The sequence below is a fragment of the Silene latifolia genome, chromosome X (genome assembly GCF_048544455.1).
Source record: "Silene latifolia isolate original U9 population chromosome X, ASM4854445v1, whole genome shotgun sequence".
Lineage (NCBI taxonomy): Eukaryota > Viridiplantae > Streptophyta > Magnoliopsida > Caryophyllales > Caryophyllaceae > Silene > Silene latifolia.
The window spans coordinates 324264873-324291583 of NC_133537.1; the positions used below are offsets into that span (position 1 = coordinate 324264873).

Consider the following 26711-nt stretch of genomic DNA (forward strand, 5'->3'; position numbering starts at 1 on the left):
CATATATAAATGATCGTAATTTCTTTTCAAGTTCTTTCAATGAAGCATTTCTTCAAAATCCTGGACCAGTTTACCTATTACTTCTATAGGACTTTTCCAATTGGCAATTGAGAGATGTACGTCATATCACATGTGATCAGTGGCACCAGAAATATTATCACTACCACAATTTACATTGCAAATAATTTTCACAATCATAAAAAAAACTTCTTAAATACTCCGTAATATTTAGCTATTTTGTTATTGTTATTGCTCCCATTAAGTCAAAAAAAATTATTACTTCGAAGTATTGTACATTTGTACAAGGTCTAGTAATAAAGATATGAATACAAGTGTAACGACCTCGGATATGCACCTTACTATCAGAGTTGATGAGTAATAATGTTAGTTCATCATTAAATCGTGAATGAAATGAAGAAGTGAAACGAGTTACAATAAAGGTATAAAGTGATGATTAAGTTTAGAACTATTTAACTCGAGTTAATACCATTAAATTTCAATGTGTCCTTTGTGTATGTAATCCATGATTCGAGTAAGATGGCTATTAGGGCCGGCCTTAGACATATGTAGTCTCGGGTCTCGTCTTGTATTTAAACTAATGATGATTAATGAAAAGCACACACAAATGATTAAACACAAAACATAACTTAACATGGTATCAGTGTCTTTGTTTTTCCTAAAACCCTAATCACTCTTCCGCCTCCTCATCTTTTCGATGACTAATCCCAATCAATCCGGTTATGGCACGAAGAACGAGGTGACAAAACTCGATCCTCTATCTCATTTCTCTCTTGCAAACCAAGAAGGGCCCGGTCAATCCATCACCCACATCCGTCTTCGCAGCGATAATTATGAAGAATGGAGTCGTTCTTGTTGGAGCTGGTGTCCTTCACAAATTAGTGTGATAACATTTGTAAATTTCTTACAGGTTCACAAGGGTATACTTCGTATATTTAATCAGTTGATTAACGTTTACCTAATAACGGTTGGCTTGCTAGAAAGTTTGACGTTATTATCATACAGATGGCGGTGATCAACTGGTCCCTAAAGGTCACACCTATAGAACGTATTTGAGAAATGTGGTTATAGAAATATAATTACATTGATGCCCAAAATGACTAAAAAGTTAGTCAATGTGTAGATGAGATAATTATTTAATGAAAATTAAATAATATTAAGTTGAGACGAATTAACTGTCAATTCGTAAATTAAATATAATAAGTTATATTTAATTAAATATATATAAGGTTAGTTTGAAAGAATTAATCTGGTAATTCGTAGTTAAATATAATCAGTTGTATTTAATATCAACAAGTTGAATGTGTCATAGTGGTAATAGTGAGGGTACACAAGCCAAGAGGTCATGGGTTCGATCCTCACTAGATGACAATTTAACACACTTTATATGACCATAGATCATCTTTATTATATCGTTATAATCCTTTATGTTAAAGGGATAAAAAAAATTATTAGGGTTTCGGCTGATATTTTTTTGTGCCGAGTGAATTTTTTTTTTCGGCCTGTTTTTTTTTCCTTTGTTGATGATTTATTTCCATTTGATTCATATGAATTATTGTTTTAATATGTTAAGATGATAATAAAATGAATTTGTAGATAGCTTGATTTAATTCGGATTAAATTAAATTGTTAATGGAATAATCATGTCGATGAGACAAGAACTTGTTTTTGCTATATAGTTTTAGCATATAAGATTAATCATGTTCATTAATTCACTTGCTAAATCACGTTCTATATGGCAACTGTAAACATTTTCTTCATCGGTTTTGTTTTAGGGCAATTCTTGCCGCAAGTTTTAATTTTGACGGCTGTTTTATTTATTTTTTGCCGTTGTTTTTTTTCGTTCGGTACTGTTCACGTGAACAGTGTTCTAAAAAAAAAAAAAAAAACTGTTTTTAGGTAATTTTTGATTTACCGAATCAGAAAAAGATTAGGAAAGTTTTTCGTGTTTTTCCTATTTACCTAATTTGAATAGGAAAAAGTTTTTTTTTTAAAAACTTTTCAGCCGTGCAGCTGAAACTTATAAAAAAAAAAAAATTTCGTTTTTTTTTTCCGTGACCAATTTAAAAAAAAAATATATTGGATTTTGTTTTTTGATTTATTTTGGCCAATTAGTTATTGTGAATCGGTTCACAATTTAATGATACCGAGCTATTTTAAAGCAGTTTAAAATTTTTGACGGATAGAATTCATATTACAAGTTTAATATGGATTATGTATGAAATTAATGTGATTAAATTGCGGAATTGTCACTTAATTCAATTTAAATAGGTGGTTTGGATAAATTAATCAATATAATTAATGAATTGTATTATGTATGTTTAATTTATTTTAGTTGATGCTTTTAATTATGTTGAATGAATCGAATGAATGAATTTTATTTACGTATTTAATTTTGCAATCGGTTGTAATTTGTAATACTTAGTGTGACCTTAGTCAATTATGTTTTCGTAATGAAGGAAACATGATTTTTATGTAATTATGAGATCTCGAATCTCCTTTATTTTAGTTTTGGGTTTTGAAATTAGAATGTAATTAATAGGTCAATTATGTAATTTTAATTATTGTAATTTCAAAGAAGACTAAAAGATGAAGATTCAAGCTCACTCCCGCTACATGGATCAAGATGGAACATCAAGACAAGCTTCTCGGGCCCAAGGATGGATTCCAAACTTGTATTTATTGTTCATTTTTGATAGGATAGGCCACACTAGGACTTTTACTGCTTTTTTTTTACGTTTTTCATTTTATTGCTTTTCATTCACATGCTAGTAATTGCATCATATTCCGCCTAAAACCAAACCACCTACTACTAAAATGCATGAAAATTGACTCATATAAGTTGTATGTTAGTTTTCATGGACATGCAGAAGTCACAGTCTTTAAGCCATCACCTTAGTTTAAATCATTCTCGCATGCTAGAAATTAGTTCACTTAAAAAATGAATTAATAAGTTGATGGGATCTTCCTCTAAAACGGAAATTGAGATTAGTCTTTATAAGGGCAAACATCTATGAATCCCTTCTTCGTCGGTAGGCCTAATATGACCCCTTATACGTTGGGTAAGTAGTTGTGTTGACTTAGTTTACCTCAACATCATAGTCCGAAGAGTTTCTCGTGATTATGATGGACTAAAGATAGTATTTACAGAAATTTATCGACCAAGAATTCTAACGGTAGAATTAGCTAAAAGGTTAGCGTATCAATTTACAGAAAATTGAGTCTTGGGGTCATTTATATAATTCTTGAGGGAGGTCAATTGTATAAATGTTTATGAGTCTTCGCGTTATGACATTAGCTCATTAGACTTAAAATTAAAACGATGCACATGCTTATTATTTTATTCTTCTTTCGCAGTGTAGAACACGTTTATTATCAATAATACTGTTACAACAAATGGCTGGAAATAACGAAATCCCAATGCCGAGTGTCACACTAGATCGTTCATCCTGGCTTAGAATGTTCATGGACCAAATGAATCAGTCCACACGACTGAAGAATGATGGGTCCAACTTTGCGGACTGGGAGGCGGCACTATGGAATGCTGCCATTGCTGACGGTAAGCTCAAGTACTTAACTGAGCCAATCCCGGTCAACCCAGGCCCAAATGCAGGAGCCAACGAGTCACTCGCTTATAGTGACTTCGTTATGGAAGCGGGTGCGATAAAGAACGTACTCATCTTTGCAATGGAAACCAATTTGCAGAGACGCTTCATTGCCCAAGGTGCAAACAAGATTTTCACCACGCTCACTAACGAGTTCTCAAAGGCACCGAGAATCGTTACATATGAGCATACCTGTCGCTTCTTTGATGCGAAACTCCAGAAGGGCCAACCGGTTAGCCCACATATTCTCCACATGATTGAGAATATCGAAAAACTGGAGGCAATGAATTGTAGAATCAGTGAGAGCATTATCATTGACTGAATGCTTCATTCTCTTCACGATGGTTTTGCCCTTTCGGGGCGAACTACTATATGAATGACTTGAAAAAGAGTCCTCATGAGCTACACTCCCTTCTCGTACAGACCGAGAAGGATATGAAATTGAGTGGGAGCGTGAAGCAGGATGTTCTCACGATTCACAACAAAGGTAAAGGTAAGGGCAAGGCTCATGGCGACCTAGCTGTAGGTAAGCCAAAGTTTAAAAAGCCAGGAAACGGTAAGAGTGCGCCTGGTGAGACTAGTGGCTCACAGGGCAAGACAAAGAGCAAGGGCGGTGACATAGAGTGCCACCATTGTCACAAGACTGGACATTGGAGGAGGAACTGTCCCGTCTACCGTGAGGACATCAAGGCAGCCGCGTCGTTCTGTTGGTATGTCATCTTATATTCATATGATTGAGATTAACCATGCAAGTTTCGGAACTTGGGTACTAGATACTGGTTGTGGTTCTCATCTGTGTAATCATTTGCAGGGCCTAAAGAACATCATACCTCTCGAAAAAGGTGATGTGGACCTGCGAGTCGGGAATGGAGCACGAGTAGCTGCTGTCTCGAAGGGAACATATTTAATACAACTCCCTAGTGGTTTTGAGTTATCTTTAAATAACTGTTACTATGTACCCAGTTTATCTAAGAATATTATTTCTGTTTCCGTACTTGCTAAAGACGGTTTTGCATTTTCAATAAAGGATAATAGTTGTATTTTCTCTTTTAATGAAATGATTTATGGCAAAGCAGTTTCCATGAATGGAATTTATATCTTAGATCAAACCACTGAAATATTACACATGAATAATAAGAAACAAAAGGTTGGTGACAAAGATCAAACCTATCTATGACATTGTCGAATGGGACACATAAATGAGAAACGCGTAAAGAAACTCGTCGATAATGGGACTATTCCCTCATTCGGATTTTCTGCATATGGCACGTGTGAATCATGTCTCATTGGCAAGATGACTCGAATTTCCTTCAAAGGTGTTAGAATGCGCGCTAGTGACCTATTAGGACTCATACATACGGACGTATGTGGGCCTATGTCAATTACCGCTAGAGATGGCTATAGATATTTTATCACTTTCACGGACGATTTGAGTAGATACGGATATGTCTACTTAATGAAGCATAAAAGTGAGTCCTTTGAGAAATTCAAGGAATACGAGAATAGGGTCTTTGAACCAACTGGGTAGAAAGATTAAAGCCCTTCGTTCAGATCGGGGTGGCGAGTATCTTTCAAATGAGTTTGATCAACACCTCAAAGACTGTGGAATTGCTCTACAGTTAACTCCACCTGGAACACCTCAATTGAATGGTGTGTCCGAACGGAGAAATCGAACCTTACTTGATATGGTTCGATCCATGATGAGTCACACAGTAGTGCCTGAATCATTATGGGGTTATGCTCTTTTCAAATTTGCTCTTATACTTAACCGAAGTCCGTCTAAAGCTGTCGACAAGACTCCATATGAAATGTGGAAGGGAACGGTACCCAACTTGTCCTTTATTCGGGTTTGGGGCTGCGAGGCTTATGTCAAGTGGAGACACGAGGATAAGCTCGGCCCGCGATCGGTCAAGACATACTTTATAGGTTATCCAAAAGGAACATTTGGTCATTACTTCTATTCGCCAACCGAACATCGAGTTTTTGTTGCGGCTAGTACGACGTTCTTAGAGAAAGAATTTCTCGAGAACAAGTCGAGTAATAGAACCTTCGAGCATCGGAGATTCCGGAACCAACAACCGAGTAACAGATGGAGGAAGCTGTACCTCCAACTGATGATACGGTTAATATTCCTGAGGAACCTAGGAGGTCGGGTAGAGACTCTCATCCTCCTGACAGATACATTGGTATGATCGAGGAGAATGACGTTTTACTTCTAGAAAGTAATGAACCCGCAACCTATAAAGGTGATATGGCCTGTTCCGACTCAAAGCTATGGCTCGAAGCCATGCAATCCGAAATGGACTCCATGTATGAGAATAACGTATGGGATCTAGTTGATTTACCTAATAAGGTAAAACCTCTACAGTGTAAATGGCTTTACAAATAAAGCGTTCTGTAGACGCGCAACCAGATATCTATAAGGCACGACTTGTGGCAAAAGGTTTCACTCAAGTGCAAGGATTGCATTATGATGAGATTTTTGCACCTGTAGTCATGCTACGTTCCATTCGGATAATCTTAGCGATTGCCGCATTTCATGATTATGAGATTTGGCAAATGGATGTAAAAACCGCCTTCTTAAACGGTTATTTGGAGGAAGAGTTGTACATGGTGCAACCCGAAGGTTTCATAGATCCTAAACATCCTAAGAAAGTATGCAAGCTTAAACGTTCCATTTATGGACTTAAGCAAGCTTCTCGGAGTTGGAATCATCGTTTCGACCAAGTGATAAAAGAGTATGGCTTCACTCGATCGGTCGAGGAACCATGCTTATATATCAAGTCGAGTGGGAGTAAGATTGTATTCTTGATATTGTATGTCGATGACATACTCCTGATTGGGAATGACATTCCTCTCCTATCTTCGGTTAAAGGATGGTTGAAGAACCATTTCCAGATGAAAGATCTGGGTGAGGCACATCGTATTTTGGGAATCCGTATCTACCGAGATAGATCACGACGGACGTTATCACTTAGTCAGGAGTCTTATCTAGATAAGGTTCTTGAGAGGTTCAGCATGACCAACTCCAAGAAAGGGAACCTTCCTATGACGACGGGATGCGTTGAGCAAGTCTCGATCACCCACGACGCCTGAAGGTATTGAGCGCATGAGTCGTGTTCCTTATGCTTCTGCAATAGGATCGATCATGTATGCCATGATATGCACACGTCCAGACGTGGCATATGCATTGAGTATGACGAGTCGGTACCAAAAGACTCCAGGTGAAACACACTGGATAGCAGTCAAAAATATCCTCAAATACCTACGGAGGACTAAGGATTGGGTATTGACTTATGGAGGCGATACTAAGCTATGCGCAACCGGTTACGCAGATGCTAGCTTCCAAACGGATCGAGATGATTCAAAATCTCAGTCCGGGTTCGTCTTCACTCTTAATGGTGTCTGCGGTCAGTGGAGGAGTTCCAAACAGTGTTGTAGCAGATTCTACTATCTGAATCCGAGTACTATGCCGCTTCGGAGGCAGCAAAGGAAGCGATATGGATGCGTCAATTCTTACAAGGACTTTCTGTAGTTCCTAGTTCGAATGACCCGATCACCATCTATTGTGACAATAGAGGTGCCATCTTCCAGGCTAAGGAGCCAAAGTCTAGCAACAAATCTAGACATGTACTTCGGAAGGCTCACCTGATCCGTGATTACGTGGAGCAAGAAGAGATAGTGATTGACAAGATTGCGACGGATGATAACATCGCGGATCCTCTCACCAAACCGTTGAATTATGATAAGCATGTAGGGCATGTTAATTCCATGGGAATTAAACATGTTCCAAAGTTGTAGTACTTGATTATGGATTTGATACATTATCTTTTTCATAATACTATTTATAACTTCATCGTAATATATATAATATTTTGTTTTTCATGTGGATTGTACTGACAACATTGAACACCACAAAGTGAACTGAATTACATTATATTTGTTTTGGTCCGTAATCGCCAATGTGAGCTGATAACTCCGGCTATTATATTGTGCAGTCGATTGATGGTGGGTTCAACGAGCCATAAGTTAAACGGTTGACTAATCGATCACAGATACGAGATTATGACGATACCTCGTAGGACAATTTTTATTTGTGACAACGTAATGGAGTCCTAAATGTTCTATAACATTCGGTTCCAGGTCGTGGTTAGGACATCTATTGTGTACCTAGAGTCGATTCTTTTGACTATCAACTGTCTCTTGAGATTAAGGCAGTTTTTGGGTGACTTTGGTTTCTTTCTCACGGTCTACCGTAACTGGGGCTAAGTAGATTTTTTCTGGGTCATTTCATACTGTGCTTACACCTGCAAGATTTGAGTTGAGGAAAATATCCATTCCTTATCAGGTATAGTTATTTCTCAGGGCCACTCGAGGAGTTGTAACTGAAATGCATGGCCATGCTCGAATGTTGATTCGTTTATCAATTAAGTTACTCTCTAGTCGGGAAAACCACTCTTGATACTGATTGCTTGTAAAATACGACCTTTGTGAATTCAGATTTGCAAATTGTTTTACATTGAGTGGGAGAAATTTATAGGATATGAGAATCGGTTATCGCACATACACTTGTGAGGACAAGTGGGAGTTTGTTGGAGCTGGTGTCCTCCACAAATTAGTGTGATAACATTTGTAAATCTCTTACAGGTTCACAAGGGTATACTTCTTATATTTAATCAGTTGATTAACGTTTACCTAATAACGGTTGGCTTGCTAGAAAGCTTGACGTTATTATCATACAGATGGCGGTGATCAACTGGTCCCTAAAGGTCACACCTATAGGACGTATTTGAGAAATGTGGTTATAGAAATATAATTACATTGATGCCCAAAATGACTAAAAAGTTAGTCAATGTGTAGATGAGATAGTTATTTAATGAAAATTAAATAATATTAAGTTGAGACGAATTAACTGTCAATTCGTAAATTAAATATAATAAGTTATATTTAATTAAATATATATAAGGTTAGTTTGAAAGAATTAATCTGTTAATTCGTAGTTAAATATAATCAGTTGTATTTAATATCAACAAGTTGAATGTGTAATAGTGGTAATAGTGAGGGTACACAAGCCAAGAGGTCATGAGTTCGATCCTCACTAGATGACAATTTAACACACTTTATATATTTTTGGAAAGACCAAAAATTAGGAAATTCTATTCCTTATTTCGGTTGGTTCAGTTGGCCGAAATTAGGGAGGCCTTTTCTTTCCTAATTGATTTCGGATTTTGGTCTATATAAAAGATAGGTAGAGAATTATTTCTGACCTAATTCTTTTTCTGACCTTGCCTCCTCTTTCTCATCACAAGAACACAAAGACACTAAAATTTACAAAAATTTTAGATTGATTTCTAGCATAATCAAAGGGTATATCTTAGATCGTCTTGGGTGCAACTAATAGGTAAATATCAATTTTGATATTGTTCTTAGGCCAATTTTGCAAGGACCCGAGGTTAATTCTAAATCTTTTTACTTATGCTTATGTATTTTATTTTATGACCATAGATCATCTTTATTATATCGTTATAATCCTTTATGTTAAAGGGAAGTATACAGATTATTTCCCACGGTTCTATGCGTACTTCCCACAAATCACGCCGCAAATTCGGATTTTGCGATGGTACGATCACACAACCTAAAGACGATGATTTTCTTTTCCAACAATGGGAGGTCGTACACTGTACGATCGTGCAATGGATCATGAATTCCATTGATTATTCGGTTAAAAATTTCGTCTCTTATACCGAAGATGCTCGTGATTTGTGGCTCGATCTTGAGGAGCGTTTCTTTGTTGTCGATGGGTCTCGATTCACGCGCTCAAGGCAAAACTCCATGACTGCCGCCAAACTAAAGGTATGACCGTAACCACCTACTTTGGCGACTTAAAGGTTTTATGGGATGCTATTGCTAATTACGAACCACCATTCGCTTGCAAATGCGGTGGTTATAAATGTAACATCTCTAAAAGTGCTTTGGCTCGTCAAGATTCGGAGAGAATTCATAAATTTTTAATGGGATTAGATGATACCCTTTACAAAACAATCCGCTCGCAACAACTTGCTCTTGACCCGTTGCCATCTTTGAATCGCGTCTATCATTCTGTGCTGCAAGAGGAACGTCTTGTCTCCTCACCCCTATTGTCGTAGAGCCCACGGATGTCATGGCTTTTGCAGTCCGCCATGACCCGTCGTCCTCTACCTCGGCTGGTTCGACTCCGGACTTGCGTGTTTTGCGAGATGCTGAGCGGCAGGAACGGCGAAAGTTGTTTTGTACCTACTATCAGGCTAACGGGCATGAGGCTACATCATGCTTCATTCGTACTCAAAAGTTCCCGGATTGGTGGGGTGATAGACCTAAGACTCTTGAGGAATTAAAGGCCAAGCGCGCTGCTTCAACACGCACTCCTGCTCGTGCAAATTTTCTAGGCGGTTCAACTTCAATTCCGTAATCTGATCGTCTTAGTGGTATGTCTCCTAATTGGATAATTGATACAAGAGCCTCACACCAAGTAACCGGTGATGCGACATGGCTGGCTGAGCCACACCCGATCTCTTCTTACCCGGTTACACTTCCTAATGGCAGAGTGTGTCGGCTATTATAGCCGGATCGGTCCGCTTGAATGAGTTTCTCGTTTTACGCAATGTTTTATACGTCTCTAGTCTTACCTGCAATCTCCTATCCGTTTCTCAATTAATTGCGGTTACCGACTGTGTTATTAGTTTCACTAACTCATCTTGTCATATTCAGGACCGGTCTTTGAGGACGAGGATTGGAGTCGGTGAACAACGGGACGGTCTCTATTTGCTGCGTGTGGTGGTCAAGCCAACAATCCATCGGGGGAGCGCTGATTCCTTTGAGTTGTGGCATCGACGCCTTGGCCATCCCTCTAATAAAGTAGTTAAACTTTTGCCTTGTGTTAGTAATTCCCGTTCCCATTCGGATATTATTTGCGATATTTGTCATGAAGCTAAACATAGCCGCAGTTCTTTTGATTTGAATGAGAATAAGGCCTCAACTATTTTTGAGTTAATTCATTGTGATTTATGGGGCCCTTATCGGTCTCCGTCTACTTGTGGGGCTAAGTATTTTCCCACGATTGTTGATGATTTTTCCCGTACTGTTTGGGTTTATTTGCTTCTCGATAAGCGTGAAGTCACAGACATGTTTTTGAGTTTTTTTGTATTAGTTAAAACTCAATTTAATGTTGTTGTCAAAACTGTTCAATCGGATAATGGGATGGAGTTCTTTAATATGGCCGAGTTTTTCACTAAAAATGGTGTGTTATTTCGCACGTCATGCGTCGGGACACCTCAGCAAAATGGTCGTGTCGAGCGAAAGCATCGACATATTCTTAATGTTGCTCGGGCTTTAATGTTTCAAGCTAATTTACCGGTCTCTTTTTGGGGTGAATGCATCTTAACAGCAGCTTATTTAACTAATCGTACCCCGTCTCATTTATTGCATGATAAAACACCCTATGAACTTTTATTTGGATCGGCGCCTAATGATACTCATATCCGCACCTTTGGATGTCTCTGCTTTGCTCATAATTTACATACCAAAGGTGATAAATTTGCTAAAAGGAGTCGCAAATGCTTGTTTATTGGGTACCCACACAATAAAAAGTGTTGGAAGGTATTTGATCTTGATACTCGAGAAATTTTTATAAGTCGGGATGTGTATTTTTATGAGGATAGCTTCCGTTATATCACGGACACTCCTTCGTCTTCCAGTCCTAGTTTGACTCCTGCCGGTAACAGTGACCCCTTGGACTCGCCTGATTCCTTTGAAGCCACGGATTCTTTGGATAGTTCGCCTAATGACACGGGTTCCGGGGCTGGGTCGAGTACTGATACAGGTTTCTCCTCGGACACGGGTCCTCCTATTGACAATCCAGGTGCGCCCGGTTCAAGGTCGGATACCACCCATGACGATGTTGGACATACTTCTCCTCGTGTTGAGTTGGGCCGTGGTAAGCAAGACAAAATACCATCAACCCGTCTTCGTGGATATGTTGTTGGCACCGCATGCACTTCTTCTGACTCCGACTCACCTCCTAACTCACCTCGTTCCTCAGGTACTCCTTATGCTCTAGCTAACTATGTTCCGTGTAACAAATTTTCTTCGAAAGATCGAGCTTTTCTTGCAGCTATCACCTCGGGTGTCGAGCCCCCAAATTTTCGTGCTGCTCTTGCGAATCCAACTTGGTGCAAGGCAATGTCAGATGAAATTGCAGCTCTCGAACATAATGCCACCTGGGAATTATCCGATCTTCCAGCAGGCAAAAAGGCGCTTGGTTGTCGTTGGGTTTTCAAAATTAAATATAACTCCGACGGTAGCATTGAACGGTATAAGGCTCGATTGGTAATCTTGGGCAATCATCAGGTGGAGGGTATTGACTATAGAAAAACTTTCGCACCTGTGGTAAAAATGGTTACTATTCGTTCCTTTCTAGCTATTGCCGCTGTGAAGAACTGGGAGCTCCATCAAATGGATGTGCACAATGCTTTTTTGCACGGCGATCTTGACGAGGAGGTTTATATGAAGCTTCCCCCGGGATTTGGCAGCGGAAAGGAGGGTAAGGTCTGTCGGTTATGCAAATCTTTGTACGGCCTACGCCAGGCTCCTCGTTGTTGGTTCGCCAAATTAGCCTCAACCTTGCGACGGTATGGTTTTACTCAGTCTTATTCTGACTATTCGTTGTTTAGCTATACACAAAACACGGTCTGCCTCCATGTCTTAGTTTACGTGGATGATCTTGTTGTTGCTGGTAATGATTCTTTGGCCATTTCGAAATTTAAGAAATATCTTGGTGACTCCTTCCATATGAAAGACTTGGGAGTTTTGAAATATTTTTTGGGTATTGAGGTTGCACAAAATTCTGAGGGTATTTTCTTGAGTCAGCGAAAGTATGCTCTTGACGTAATTACTGAGACCGGATTGTTGGGTATTGACGGGCGATTTCCTTGATGATATTGAGTCCTATCGACGACTTGTTGGCCGTCTTGTGTATTTGGCTGTGACACGGCCTGACCTCTCGTATGCTGCCCATATCTTGTCTCGTTACTTGAGTAAACCACGCAAGGAACATTATGATGCTGCTCTTCGCGTTGTCCGCTATCTTAAAGGTAGTCCGGGACAGGGAATTTTATTTCGCTCTGATAGTGAGCTTGTTGTAACCGGTTGGTGCGACTCCGACTGGGGAAGTGATCCCTCTACTCGTCGCTCTGTTTCTGGGTGGATCGTTTTCCTTGGCGATTCCCCTATTTCTTGGAAGACTAAGAAGCAACAAACGGTTTCCTTGTCATCCGCTGAGGCCGAGTACAGAGCCATGGCCGCTCTCCTTTGCGAATTGAAATGGGTCAAAGGGTTGCTTCTGAGCCTTGCGGTGTCTTTTTCGTCTCCTATTGATGTCTACTCCGACAGTCAGTCTGCGATTCAGCTTGCTCAAAATCCAGTTTTTCACGAGCGAACAAAACCTATCGAGATTGATTGCCACTTTATTCGTGACGCGATTACTGATCGTTTGATTAAACCTTCTCATGTATCGACTAAGGACCAACTAGCTGATATTTTTACAAAGGCCTTAGCATCGTATCAATTTGTCTTTCTCCTTCGCAAACTGGGCATTCTTAATCTTCATGCTCCAGTTTGAGGGGGTATTAGGGCCGGCCTTAGACATATGTAGTCTCGGGTGTCGTCTTGTATTTAAACTAATGATGATTAATGAGAAGCACACACAAATGAGTAAACACAAAACATAACTTAACAATGGCATACTTTACATCACTAAAGTAAGTATTATCTCACATTTCTTGTGTCCGTGTTAAAATTCATGGGGAGGTCGTTTAGGAGGAGTGTTCGTGTTATTTAACCCACAAATGTTCATCTCCTGTCCTTAGTTTTTGTGTCAAAATCAAACGTAAATAAATAACCGGTAACGGATGTAGTAAGTTTTTCATTAGACTTTGGAAATCATCACAGTACAAACTCTCACTTTGCAACAATAACTCGGTCAACTTGATTGTATCATCAATTAATCATCGACTAGTTAGTGGTTGCATTATTATAGAATATCACCATCAAATACGTAGCATCAATAACACCTTCATACAAGCCAAGTTATTAACTTTACAACAATAATCTCGGTCAACATAAAGCACCCACATTCATACTATTACAGCCAAGAATTCACCTATATATACCCATCTCCTAATCCTTCGTTAATTCCATTACACTTAAATTACCACCTTTTAATTAATCCTTACCTTCAAAAAACCAACAATCATGGATTACTCAAATGACAACATAGTTGAATGGAACTACACAGAAGATGACATTGCTGAAAAATACCATTTTTTCAACGAACTCAAAGACGGTAGGATTCATATCCTAGACCCTCGTGGACCAGGCAGCATGAAAATCCCACCTGCCGACGATCCCGAAACCGGGGTTAAAATCAGGGATGTAATGATAACCGACAAGGTAGCTGCCCGTCTGTATCTGCCTCCGTCTGTGGAGGCAGATACCGCGGGACAGAAGCTGCCCCTTCTGTTTTATGCTCATGGTGGAGCGTTTTGTATGTACTCTCCTTTCTCCGTGGACTACACGCGTTTAGTTACTAAGTATGTTGCTGAATTTAATGTCGTGGCTGTCGCGCCTACGTATGGTCTTTTTCCGGACCGTCCTGGTGCTTATTATGAGGATTCGTGGGTCGCGTTAAAGTGGGTCGCGGAGCATGCTGATCCGGGTTCTGATGTTTTCAAGCTTGGTATGCTACTTAAGCTGTCTTGTTTGACTTTTATTAATTTCATACTTTGAACAACTTTTTTAAGCTAATAATTGGTGATGGCCTAATAGTAGTTGACTAATAAACCGTGGTGGAGCGAAGGGGTTAGTAAGGGCGCTCGCCTCTGCCTCTATTGACGGTTGCAAATTTTGAAATTTTGGTTAAAATTTTCAACTTTTTTTTTTTCAAGGTTATCCAATATCGTTACTCGTTTATCCCTGCTGAAAATTTTCGTTCCGGCCCCGCTGACTTTAAATCATGGCTCTGCCACGGTTAATAAAACATCATATTTGCATTTAATAACACTACTCTTTGTTAAATTGTTTTAGATTATGTTTCGAAAATCCACTACCCTAATTATGATTCTAATTGGTCTATTTGTTAGGGTATACATGATATTTTGTACTCCCTCCTATTCTCAATAATTCTCCCTATTTATGGAGGGCACGAGAATTAAGGGAGGGAGTATTATATGGTAAAATATTGTAGTGGGGTTAGGAGATTGGAGAGAGGGAATATATTGTGTGATTAAAATAAGTATTGTTGTCGGGTCGGGTGATTAAAATTAAGTATTGTTGTGGGGTAAGGTGATTAAAATAAGATAAAGTATGAGTATTGTGGGGTATTGTTGTTGGGTGGGGTGATTAAAATAAGTATAAAAGTTTGCCAAATAAGGAAATAGGGAGAGTATTGTGAATAGACGAAAAAGGAAATAGGGAGAGTTATTGAGAATAGGAGGGAATATTGTTCCGGTCATTTGTTATCATTTTCTATTTTGGGTGTCTCCGTCATTTGTTGTCTTTTTATTTTAAGAATGAATTTTATGAGTAATTTGATCATTCATAGTCAATTATTCCATTTGTCAATTAGTAATTGACTTCCTCCCCTTTCTTGGTTTTTGTGCCAACCAAAGGACAATAAATGACCGAGACAGAACAATATTCTAATGGTCATTGGTAATTATGAAATTGATAGATATGACTTTTTCTTGATCAATATAGGTACAAGTGACCCATGGATAAGCAACTACGCGGACCTAAACCGTATCTTCATCGGAGGGGATTCAGGAGGTGCAAACATAACCCATGCCATGATGCGTAACATCCGAAAAGAAGGGCTACCCGGGAATAATGCCAAAGTAGAAGGGATTATAATGGTGCACCCTTACTTTGGTGACAATTGCAAGCAATGGTTGCGTATGAATCCCATAAATGAAGGTCCACAGGACCCTAGGATGAAACCGGCCACCGAGGATTTAGCCAATCTCAAGTGCGACCGCGTTTTGGTGTTCTTGGCCGAGATCGATCCCTTAAGGCCTGCAGGGGACAACTACGTCGAGGCGATTAAGAAGAGTGGATGGAAGGGTGGTCTTGAAGTTGTGGACAATAAGGGTAGAATGCATAATTTTCATATCACTAATTATACAGATGAGGAGACTATTATCATTGATGAACGGATTAAAGCATTTATCAACAAGGGAAAGGGCGAGAATTAGTTGCCATGTACTTCCTCCGTCACAATCATTACCTACCTTTTTTTATTCTTTGAAAGAAGTATTTTATTTAAAGGTAAATAAATAATTTAAACGGAGGGAGTAATATTTTAAAGAGTATGTATTTCTTATTTGTTCTTATAATCATGTACTAAAAATTTGATCTAAATAAGGTTTGGGTTGTATTAAACACAAACAATATTGATACATATATTGTACTTACTAGAAAAATTATGAAAAATAATGAGTATGTATTTTTGTATGATTTTGTTCCTTGAGTTAAGGTTTAACAGATTTTTACTAGTTTTTGTGTAAGACTATTTTGTGGTAAATTAGCGTAAAATTTACTTTATGTTTTACCTAAATAATCTCACTAGCTTCTTTATTAATTACTTGTGTTTTAGTGAGTCATATAGGAGTATATGTCTAATTAATTTCGGGTAATACCATTAAAACAAACTCCTAAAATACGGAGTATGAAACAATGAATTGTAGAGATCCTAGCGTAGTGATAAAGATTAACGCATTATGTAAAACAAGGAAAATATAAATTGTTGAAGAGTTGAAGCCTATAAAACAGCTCTCATCATTAAAAAATATTTCTTCCATTTACCATTTATGACTGATTAAAATACCTCTTCCAAAGAAGAAGAAGAAGAAAGGTAGCTAAACGACGGACATTATTTTTTTTTATTTTTTTTACCATACTCAGTACTTTAAATGATTTTTAAATTTTATAATCCGTCACTAGGGTTAGTTCAACAGTCAACACCCTTTCCCTTGTTGGCTTTTACCTACGTGCCCCATCTCCGCATGTTACCGTGATCTGGATAGGAGGTGCATCTTCCATAGTCTCTCGTGTTCATGAAAATGAAAATTTTTAAGAAGGACGTTATTTATAGGGTACCCTTATTTATATAGGGATAGTAAGATTCAAAAAATATCATTACCATTTTTAAGTTTAATTGAATTTCTCCGATTATATAAAAGTGGGACAGACGATTTTTATTGAATTTTAATTTAATATTTTATCATTATCGATGTTCGATTGTTGGATTAGAGTTAAGATGAGAGAATCTGGTCAAGAAAATCAAGGTCAATTATATGAATTAACTATTACATCAGGACAACTTTAAAACATTTTTAAGATATTGTAATGAAAGATGCAGAGGACATCTAATGTTGAGCTTGGGATGGAGTCCACACAATTGTTAGGTTCTGTTGACGGTGGTGACTAGTGAGTATATTTGTAGTTAGGGTCGTCCCGGTCGTTTTGTGGGCCCTGTGCGAAATCTTATAGAGGGGGCCCGGTACCATTTTTATCAAAAGAATAATTGAAAAAACGTATGTTAACTATTTTGAGTAATTTTTATATGGCTAGTTTATTTCTCAATTTTTAGAAGCAATATAATACATAAATATATTTCTTTTCCATTCTTCAACAACAATTAATTAGCATGGTGGTTAGTTGGATGATAAAGAAGAACACAAATTCTCATTGAAGACATAACATATCCGTCACAAGCTGAAGACGGATACCATTTTATCTCACAATGTACCCACTTTTTCTCTCTCTGCAACACTATTCATGTGGTCCCCTTTCTCCACTAACCCATTTTGTTACCATTTTATCTCACAAAATATAAAATCACAAATGAAATCGTCACATCATGAGGAGACCAATTGAAAGAAGAGATGCCACCCTAGTTCGATTCCCCATGGCCTTATTTTTCTAAAAAATGAACAACACATTGTTTAAAAATTGGGTTATTTGATAGTAATAATCCAAACTATGACGGCCCTTCTCAAAATAATCCAAACTATTGTTTAACTCAAAATAATCTGAATTTACACATCATTTATCTTCCATTACTTCCGTCTTATTAGTGACTTGTTATCCCCGGTTAATTAAACAATTTTGTAGGTTACCTTCATTTTCTTACACTAAGCTTCTTCTTCTTCCTCCACTAATTTTCTATTTTCTTCGTCTATTTATATCTTCATTCATTTTTTTCCCAAATCTGCTCTTCCAAACCCTCTCCATTTTCTTCCTCCACTGATAAAGGCTATGTTGCCTTCTTCATGTTCTTCAAATTTCAATTCTGGTTTAGATGAACAACAAGATTTAGTGATTTACTAAAGCATTTTCCAGCCTTTAAACATCCACTCCAACAATAATGACTACCCCATTTTCTTCTTTTCTTCATTTCTTCATACTTGAAACCAATTACCAATCCCTTAAAAGTAATCCCCCAATTTCTAGGGTTTCATCTGAAAAACCCCTTAATTTATTCCCTCCCAAAATGCACATTAAAGAGGTCTGCTTGGAAGGTTTCAAATCCTATGCAACCCGAATAGTTATCCCCAGTTTCGATCCCTTCTTTAATGCCATTATCGGCTTAAATGGTTCTGGCAAGCCCAACCTTCTAGACTAATCTACTTTGTTCTTGGCATTGCTAATTTGAAGCAAGTTTGCGCTTCCAATCTCCAGGAACTCGCCTACAAGCAAGGCCGGACTAACATTACCAAGGCCGCCTTGTCCATTATTTTTGATAATTCCGATCATAATAGGAGCCTCCTTGGTTATGAGGATTGTCGGAGATTACTGTCACTAGTCAGTTTTGTTTTGGGGATTTGGGTTTGATTGTGATTTCTAAAGTTTGGGTTTTCCGGTACATTTATTACTAAAATGGCGACCAAGCAAGATGATGATAAAAAAATTAATGGATATGATGAAGATTGGTGGATCAGTAATGGGGGTGGGTAAATGACGATGAAGAAAAACAAAACTAATGGAGATGAAACAATTAGGAAATGGAATAGAGAAATGGGTAAATCTATACAATATAGTTAAAAGGCTAGATTAAAGCATTTAATTTAATTCCACATGGCATTAACATTTAATATTTTATATCCCATTAATTTCTATTAATTTTTATTAATTATTTAATTATTTATTAATTGTTATTAGATTATTGGTTATTTGATATAATTTTTTTAAAAAAATGAATGATTACTAAAAGTCCATACAAAAATGTCATAACTCATTTATCAAGTTCTTTTATAATGATTCATATTTTTTTTTTTTGAAGAAATAATGATTCATATTTTTAGTTTATCTTGAAACTTTTGATGATATTATAACTTTTTAATTACTACTTTTTTTTTCTTGAGATGATAATGTCTATTCCATGAGCACAACAATAGACATGCATTTTTATTATAATATTTTATCAGCCTATAACTCATTCGTTTTTCTCATGTTCTCTTTTCCAATATAAGATTTTACTATATTGGTCAAACTCATTTGATAATATTTTAAATATACTAGGTATATCTTATGCAATTTTGTATTTCGTGTACAATTAATTTTGGCATAATACTAATTTATACGTACAATTGATTGAATTTTCAGGAGCATAACATACTTGGAGATCAATACGTGCAAATGATAATCGACAAGTATGTGGATTTTTTAAGAAGTAGCATGACGTTTTTCATTTTTTTCCTTGGATTTTTTTTGGGAGATTTTTCTATTTTAATTATTAATACAAAACTCATTTGATAATATTTTACATATACTCGGTATATCTTATGCAATTTTTTATTTCTTGTACAATTGAATTTGCCATAATACTAATTTTTACAATTGATTGAATGTTTCAGGAGCATGACATACTTGGATATTAATACGTTCAAATGACAATAGACAAGTATATGGATTTTTTAAGAGGTAGCATGATGTTTCTCATTTTTTTCTTGGAATTTCCTTTTTTGGAGAGATTTTCTTATTTTAATTACTAATATATGACAATCGGTGAGTACATAACACAATTTAAGAATTATCAATTGTTTCATTTCAGATATTATTTCAACATCAGTTAACACGATATTTGATGTTGGAGGATGTGTTCAGATGGATGATCAAATCTGAAGCTCTTGAAAGGAGTAATCACCATATTGAGGATGTGTTTTTATGTCGTCGATCATTTTAATTGATATTAGCCTATCTATTTTTGTTCCAATAATTATGCTAAGGTTTTTAGCCTATTAGTTATTCGTGGCCTTTTAGTTGTAGCGATAGTATCGACACAACATTGACGGATAAATCTTACAAGAAAAAAAAACATCAAATGATAATTAAATTTGAAATGGAGAGACACGTATTCAATTACTATATTAGTCTTACTTCATTCACTTTGTTAGGCTATTTTTCTTTTACTTATTGAAGGAGAAAAACTTGACCGCCTTTGGTAAATTGGCGGTAGAGAAACTCCTCAATTTCCGGAGCACCAATATCTTGAAGTTACATAATACATAACCCATGTATAAGTATTAATCATTGATTTCTATATAAACAAATTATGTCTATATAAATATAATTAGACTATTTAATTTGAGTATGATGAATTGAGAATGCAAATCATTCTTTTGAATTTACGAGTTAGCATAAATCATGAATCATCATAGCAATGAGCAACGTCATCAGTTCACCATATACATTCAAAAAAAAACTCTCTATTAAATGCCTAAATCCCATTAATTTACTAGGTTGTTAATAGAGGAGAATAAAAGTTATTCATGATTAGATTTTTTTTGTATCTCTTACAAAGACCCACATTTTAACGACAAATATAGTGCCTCTATTCGGCTATTCTCCACTAATCTCATATTATTATTATTATTATTATTATTATTATTGTTTATATTACCGTGTTATTATGTTCAATCTCATAATTTTCATCCTATTTTATCGTCTGCAATGTTTCCAAATCAAAATTTGTTTTATACAAGTAGTATTAACAGAAAAGGAAAATTTGTATAGGACCCGTGATTTTCCACGGGTTTCAAAACTAGTTGAAGGTTTAAACCGACTTAAGGGGAAAGAGTGACCTGTTGAACAGGTTGCCCTTCACTTGAGGTAATAAAAGATAAATGACGACATAAGCTGGATTATTCTGGGATAATGAATAGTTAAGATTATTTTAAGCAGAACAGTCATAGTTTGGATTATTCTTATCAATTAACCCTTAAAAATTTAACAAAATTGAACTTGAAGTAGCAATTGAACACAAGATCATTGGCAATATATACCATTAATCTTACCACTGAGTCAAGCTAATTATTATGCTAAAAATACGCGCTAAATTAATTATTAACTAACGCAGATATTTCTTACGATTGGGACCCCTTTAAGTCGGGGGCCTGTGCGGCCGCACCGCTTGCACGGCCCTGTTTGTAGTCACGATGACGTTTTTATTATTAAAGAAACAATTCCTTCTTAAAATGATAAAGGATTTTTTTGTCAAATACAACCTTTAAAGAAAAAGTTTTTCAAAACACTACCTTTAAAAAAAAAGTTCAAGCACGTAGACGCCAATAAGCAAAGAGCACGGTCTTAGAATGCAAAGGGAGAAGAGAAGGGCGGACACTCGCGTGAGAAATATGAGGAACGAAGGTCCCTATTTATACTAATCACACGGAGGAATTAGGGTTTCGGTAAAACTTTGGAAACAAATCTCGAAAAGATCATAAAATACGCAGAAAGAAGCTGGGGAAGAGGCGTTGTAACACTACGGATCTTCTTTGGAGCCTACTCGACCGAGTAGAGCCTACTCGGCCGAGTAGTGCTCTTAGTGTGTGTTATTTCGGTTCTGCCGAGGAATACTCGGCCGAGTATAGTGAATACTCGACCGAGTATTGGACACTCGGCCGAGTGTAGTTGCACTCGACCGAGTGTCCGGTTTGGCGAAGTTATATTTCGACGGTTTGATTAAGAAGTGATTAGGGTATTTTATATTTCCGCGTCAGTTTCTAATATCACTTTTCACAGCGTTATCAATTCTACGTTACCCTAATCATACCCAAATCATTCTCTAATCATTCCTTTGAGCATTTCGTAACATCTTTGTGTGGATAATTGCGGTGATTCTTGCGTATAAGTTCTTGTTGCACTGTTGGTAAGTACATCTTTGTAATTATTGCATCGTTTCGGGTTGCTATACATTTATATGGAAGGGGATGTTGGGAATTGTACAAAGTGTAATTGTGTTGTATGATCATTGTATAGGAGAAGACTTCGTAGAGGAGCCTTTTTGATTGTCCGTGTTTGCTTACTGCTTTGTGATTGCTAAGGTAGGGTTTCCTACTCGGTTTTGTGCTTTACATGACATGTTGTTGTATTTATCGTTGTCTGTTGATCATCGTAATATGGAGATTGTTTGTGAGTGTTGGTGTGAAGGGATTGAGATGACGGTAATGTCATGTGATTGTGATTATGGTGGAGTCACTTGCGGGAGTGGCTTCACACCTAGTTCGCCCTCCGTGGAACCCGCCACGGGAGGGGATGTGCACATTAAGGGACAGGGATAGTTGTCGCTCGTGAGGAGCTGGACTAGGTGGGATCGGCTGCGGTCACCCCCGCTGCGGCGAGGATTACTGTTGCGATGGGTAATCTGGCGGGGCTACACACTTTAGTGTGTAGTCGGATACTATGTGAGACAGGGTGATTGGGAGTTGATGATGATCGGACGAGTATTGCATTTGTTTGTCTTGTTTGTTGCATAATCCGACCCCGTTGTTGTTTGTGGAATGCGGTGATCCATTCGGGGATGGTGAGCAGGCTTGACAGGTTTTGCTAGTGAGAGCTTGGGGATTATCTTGGGAGATTTGCCACCATGAGTCATAGCATCACCGTCGGAGTCTTAGCGAGTTTCTTTTATTATTAAGACTTCGAAGTTGTATTTCATTAGACGGTATTTGGTTTTGGACGTTGTAAACTTTGTTAATTACATTACTTTAATAAATGTGCTCAGTTCAGACGCTTTTGATATGTACTAACCTCGGGCAACCGAGATGGTAACGCATTCTCATGGTAGGGTGGTCCTGGTAAGGCACCTTGGTATGAGGGGGTGTTACAAAGTGGTATCAGAGCCGAAGATTCCGGCACCTAAACAAATGAATTTAATGAACCTAGGGAGTCTAAATAAAATGAACCCGGGGAGAGTTGTTTGGAGCTACCGCAAAGACTCGGGAGACGTCCCGGAGTCGCACATTGGCCCTTACTAACTCGAGCCGGTAACATGGGGGAAAGTGTGATGAGGACTAGGCTTTGTATGTGCACTTATGTGAAGATACATGTTGGTAAAAGTCGATAGTTGCATATATGTGTGATGAAGTTCTTAACTGATGTGATGGGATAAGTAATTGATGAAACGGGTTGTGATTTCGGTGTTGGATTTAGCATATGTGCAAATTGGATGTTGATATGATTACAATATGATGTTAAAGTTTAATATATGCATTACATGCTGACGTGATTTTAACGTGGTTTTAAAATCCTTAAGTATTTGCTGCGGGAACAGTGAGCATGATAGGGGAATCGTAAATCTTTTTATGGCGTAACTCGGCCGAGCAGGGAAGGCACTCGACCGAGTATGGGGTACTCGGCCGAGTAGCCAAAACTCGACCGAGTGTTGTTTGATAAGAAGTAGCGATTTTTCTTTGTTTGTGATTACTCGACCGAGTATGAGAGTATACTCGACCGAGTATAGGCCACTCGGCCGAGTGTTGTTACACTCGACCGAGTGTTCTTTTTGGTGTTTTGGCGTTTGTCTCTGGAGTCGATACTCGACCGAGTATCTACAAAGGTACTAGACCGAGTTATCAGTACTCGATCGAGTATGATGTACACTCGGCCGAGTGTTCTTATGGCGGAGGGAAGTTAAATTTTGAGCATGTGTTTACGTTTCTTTCTTTCTTATCAGCTCAAAATGCCGCCCAAAAGAACTCCCGCACAGATCCAAGCTTCGGAGATGTCTATTGATGAGGTTGCTCGCATGATTGAGCAACAAGAGGCTCTCCTTGAAGCTCTCAAAAATGTGGGAAAAGGAAACGAGAAGACGATGGATGCAACCCAGCTTAGCATCAACATTGCTCGTTTCCACCCTCCCACATATGACGGGGTAGGCGAACCAAAGCTGCTAGAGAAGTGGCACCGTGAGATTGAAGCTCTCATGGAAATGGTTAAGTGCCCCGAGGATATGATTGTTGAACAGGTTGTGTACTACCTAAGGGGAGAAGCTGCGAGTTTGGTGGCGAACGTCAAGGAGGATGCTAGAGCTTACTACTAGGAGGAAGGGGCTATTCCGTGGTGCAGGTTGAAGAGTGCTATGAGAGAGAGCGATTTGTCCGGAGCATATCCGACACAAGATGAGATCCGACTTTGAATCTTTCACTATGTCTGAGGAGATGACGGTCACTGATTACTATCATCGATTTATGGAGCTATCTCGTTATGTGGAAGATTTGACTCGGGCAAAGAGGTTTGGCTCTCCGTTTTGAGAGGGGTTTGTCTGCTAAGATCGTGAGTCGTATGCCGGCTGGGGTTGCTACTGACCTCAAGGAAGTGTATCTGAGAGCGGGTCAAGCTGAGAGAATGGTGGATCTCTCAAGGGAGATCGAGGAGAGGATGCTACGAGAAAGAGGAAGGTGATAGTGGGAACAACAATCACCAACCAACAAGAAAGGAAATTTCAACCATGCTAAAGCTTTCTCTAGTGGAGCTGGTTTCTCTGGAGGTTCTCGTGGCTGGGGAAAGAATGGAGGTCGGGCTGTAAGTGACAACACCAACCTTACGTGCTTCAACTGTGGTGGTATAGGCCACAAAAGGCGGGAATGCACGAGCTACAAGCCCGCAATGGTTCGGGAGCTCGATCGGAAATTTCTCTCGGGGGCCGACTCGAGTTTTGCTAGTAGCCGACCGGGAGGTTCATGGGGCAACAGAGGTGGACGGGGTAACCAGGGCGGTTACAACCGCGGTGGTGGTGGATCTTACCTGCGCGGAATAACGGTGTCACCCGAGATTCGGCGGCTAAGCCTAGTACCTCCAATGCTTGATTCGGGGTGGAGGACGAGAAGAATAGTGGAAAGCTCTTCATGATGGATAAGCGGAAGCACAGGATGATGCTCATGTAGTTACCGGTACCTTTCTTGTTAATAATGTACCGTCCTTTGTTTTGTTTGATTGGGGCTACACATTCTTTTGTGTCTAAAAGTCATGTTGTGTCTATGGGTTTGGGCAATTTTGAGGTTGTAAAAGATGATGTGTTCATACCTTTGGGAGTCGTGTCGTGTCTCAAGTTATATAAGGGTATATCTATGGTGATTGGAGGGTAGATTTACCAAGAAACTGTTAGAGTTTCCTAAGGATGGGTTTGAGGTGATTTTCGGGATGGATTGGCTAGGTAGGTATGATGCCAGGATAGATTGTAGACAGAAGAGAGTGTCTTTAAAGAGTCCCAAGGGTGTTAAGGTGTCCTATAGAGGGTTTGTGGTAAAGCCTAAGTGTAGGTTTATAGCGGTTATGACTTTAAAGTCATGTTTAAGGAAGAAGTGCCCCTTAATCCTTTGTCATGTGAGAGATCACCGAGTAGAGCCGCCGACAACACGAGATTTCCGTGGTGAAAGAATTTGAAGATGTATTTTCGAGGAAATCGAGTCCCTCCCAAGAGGGATGTCGATTTCAGCGTGGAGCTTAAGCAGGGAACGGGTCCTATATCTAAAGCACCTTATCGTATGGCACCTAAAGAGTTGGCTGAGTTGAAGAAGCAGTTACATGAGTTGTTAGACAAGGGTTATATCAGGCCTAGCGTGTCACCGTGGGGAGCTCCAGTTCTTTTTGTAAAGAAGAAAGATGGGAGTATGAGATTGTGCATTGACTACAGAGAGCTCAATCGGGTTCTGATGAAGAACAAGTATCCGTTGCCGAGGATTGATGATTTGTTCGATCAGTTAAGTGGAGCTGGTGTATTCTCTAAGATTGATCTCAGGTCGGGGTATCATCAGCTGAGGATAGCAGACGAAGATATTCCTAAAACAGCGTTCCGATCTCGTTATGGTCACTACGAGTATGTAGTGATGCCTTTTGGGTTGACCAATGCGCCAGCAGCTTTTATGGATTTGATGAACCGGATCTTCACACCGTTTTTGGATAGATTTGTGGTTGTTTTCATCGACGATATCCTAGTTTATTCCAAGACCAAGGAAGAGCACGAAGAGCATTTGAGGATAGTCTTGCAGACTTTGAGAGAAAATCAGCTCTATGCCAAGTTATCCAAGTGTGAGTTCTGGTTAGAGGAAGTGGCTTTTCTAGGCCATGTCATATCCAAGAAGGGGGTATCTGTGGATCCTAGTAAGATTGAGGCCGTTACCAAGTGGGAATCGCCGAAGAATGTTGCTGAGATCCGGAGTTTCTTAGGCCTTGCCGGCTACTACCGGAGATTTGTGAAGGATTTCTCTACCATAGCACGGCCTATGACGTCCTTGATGAGGAAAGAAGTCAGATTTGTTTGGGATGAGAGTTGTGAAACGGCGTTTCAGACCTTAAAAGAACGCTTGACCACAGCTCCTATCCTAGCCTTGCCAGAGGGTTGTGAGAACTTTGAGGTCTATACCGACGCTTCAAAGAACGGTTTGGGTTGTGTCTTGATGCGGGAGGAAAGTGATAGCTTATGCTTCGAGGCAGTTGAAGCAATATGAGGAGAACTACCCTACTCATGATTTGGAGCTGGGTGCAGTTGTGTTCGCTCTTAAAATCTGGAGGCACTACCTTTATGGCGCAACTTTTAAGGTGTTCTCTGATCATAAGAGTCTAAAGTATATCCACACTCAGAAGGAGCTTAACATGCGACAGAGGCGGTGGATGGAGCTGATTGGAGATTATGATATGGAGATCATCTATCACGAGGGTAAAGCTAATGTGGTCGCTGATGCTTTGAGTAGGAAGAGCGTTCATTCGCTATGTACA

General features: G+C 38.7%; 1 protein-coding gene across 1 annotated transcript; it reads left to right on the top strand.

The window, feature by feature from the left end:
* Positions 1-13783: 13783 nt before the first annotated feature.
* On the top strand, positions 13784-16169 carry LOC141618170 (putative carboxylesterase 12). The gene is made up of 2 exons (XM_074435278.1): positions 13784-14394; positions 15414-16169. The coding sequence occupies exons 1-2, from the start codon at positions 13911-13913 to the stop codon at positions 15905-15907; spliced, it is 978 nt and encodes a 325-aa protein (XP_074291379.1). The 5' UTR covers positions 13784-13910; the 3' UTR covers positions 15908-16169.
* The last annotated feature ends 10542 nt before the right edge of the window (positions 16170-26711 follow it).

Coding starts and splice junctions, on each gene's coding strand:
- LOC141618170 (XM_074435278.1), top strand. CDS start 13,911: ATGGATTACTCAAATGACAACATAGTTGAATGGAACTACACAGAAGAT. Junction 14,395..15,413: donor TTCTGATGTTTTCAAGCTTG/GTATGCTACTTA, acceptor TGATCAATATAG/GTACAAGTGACCCATGGATA.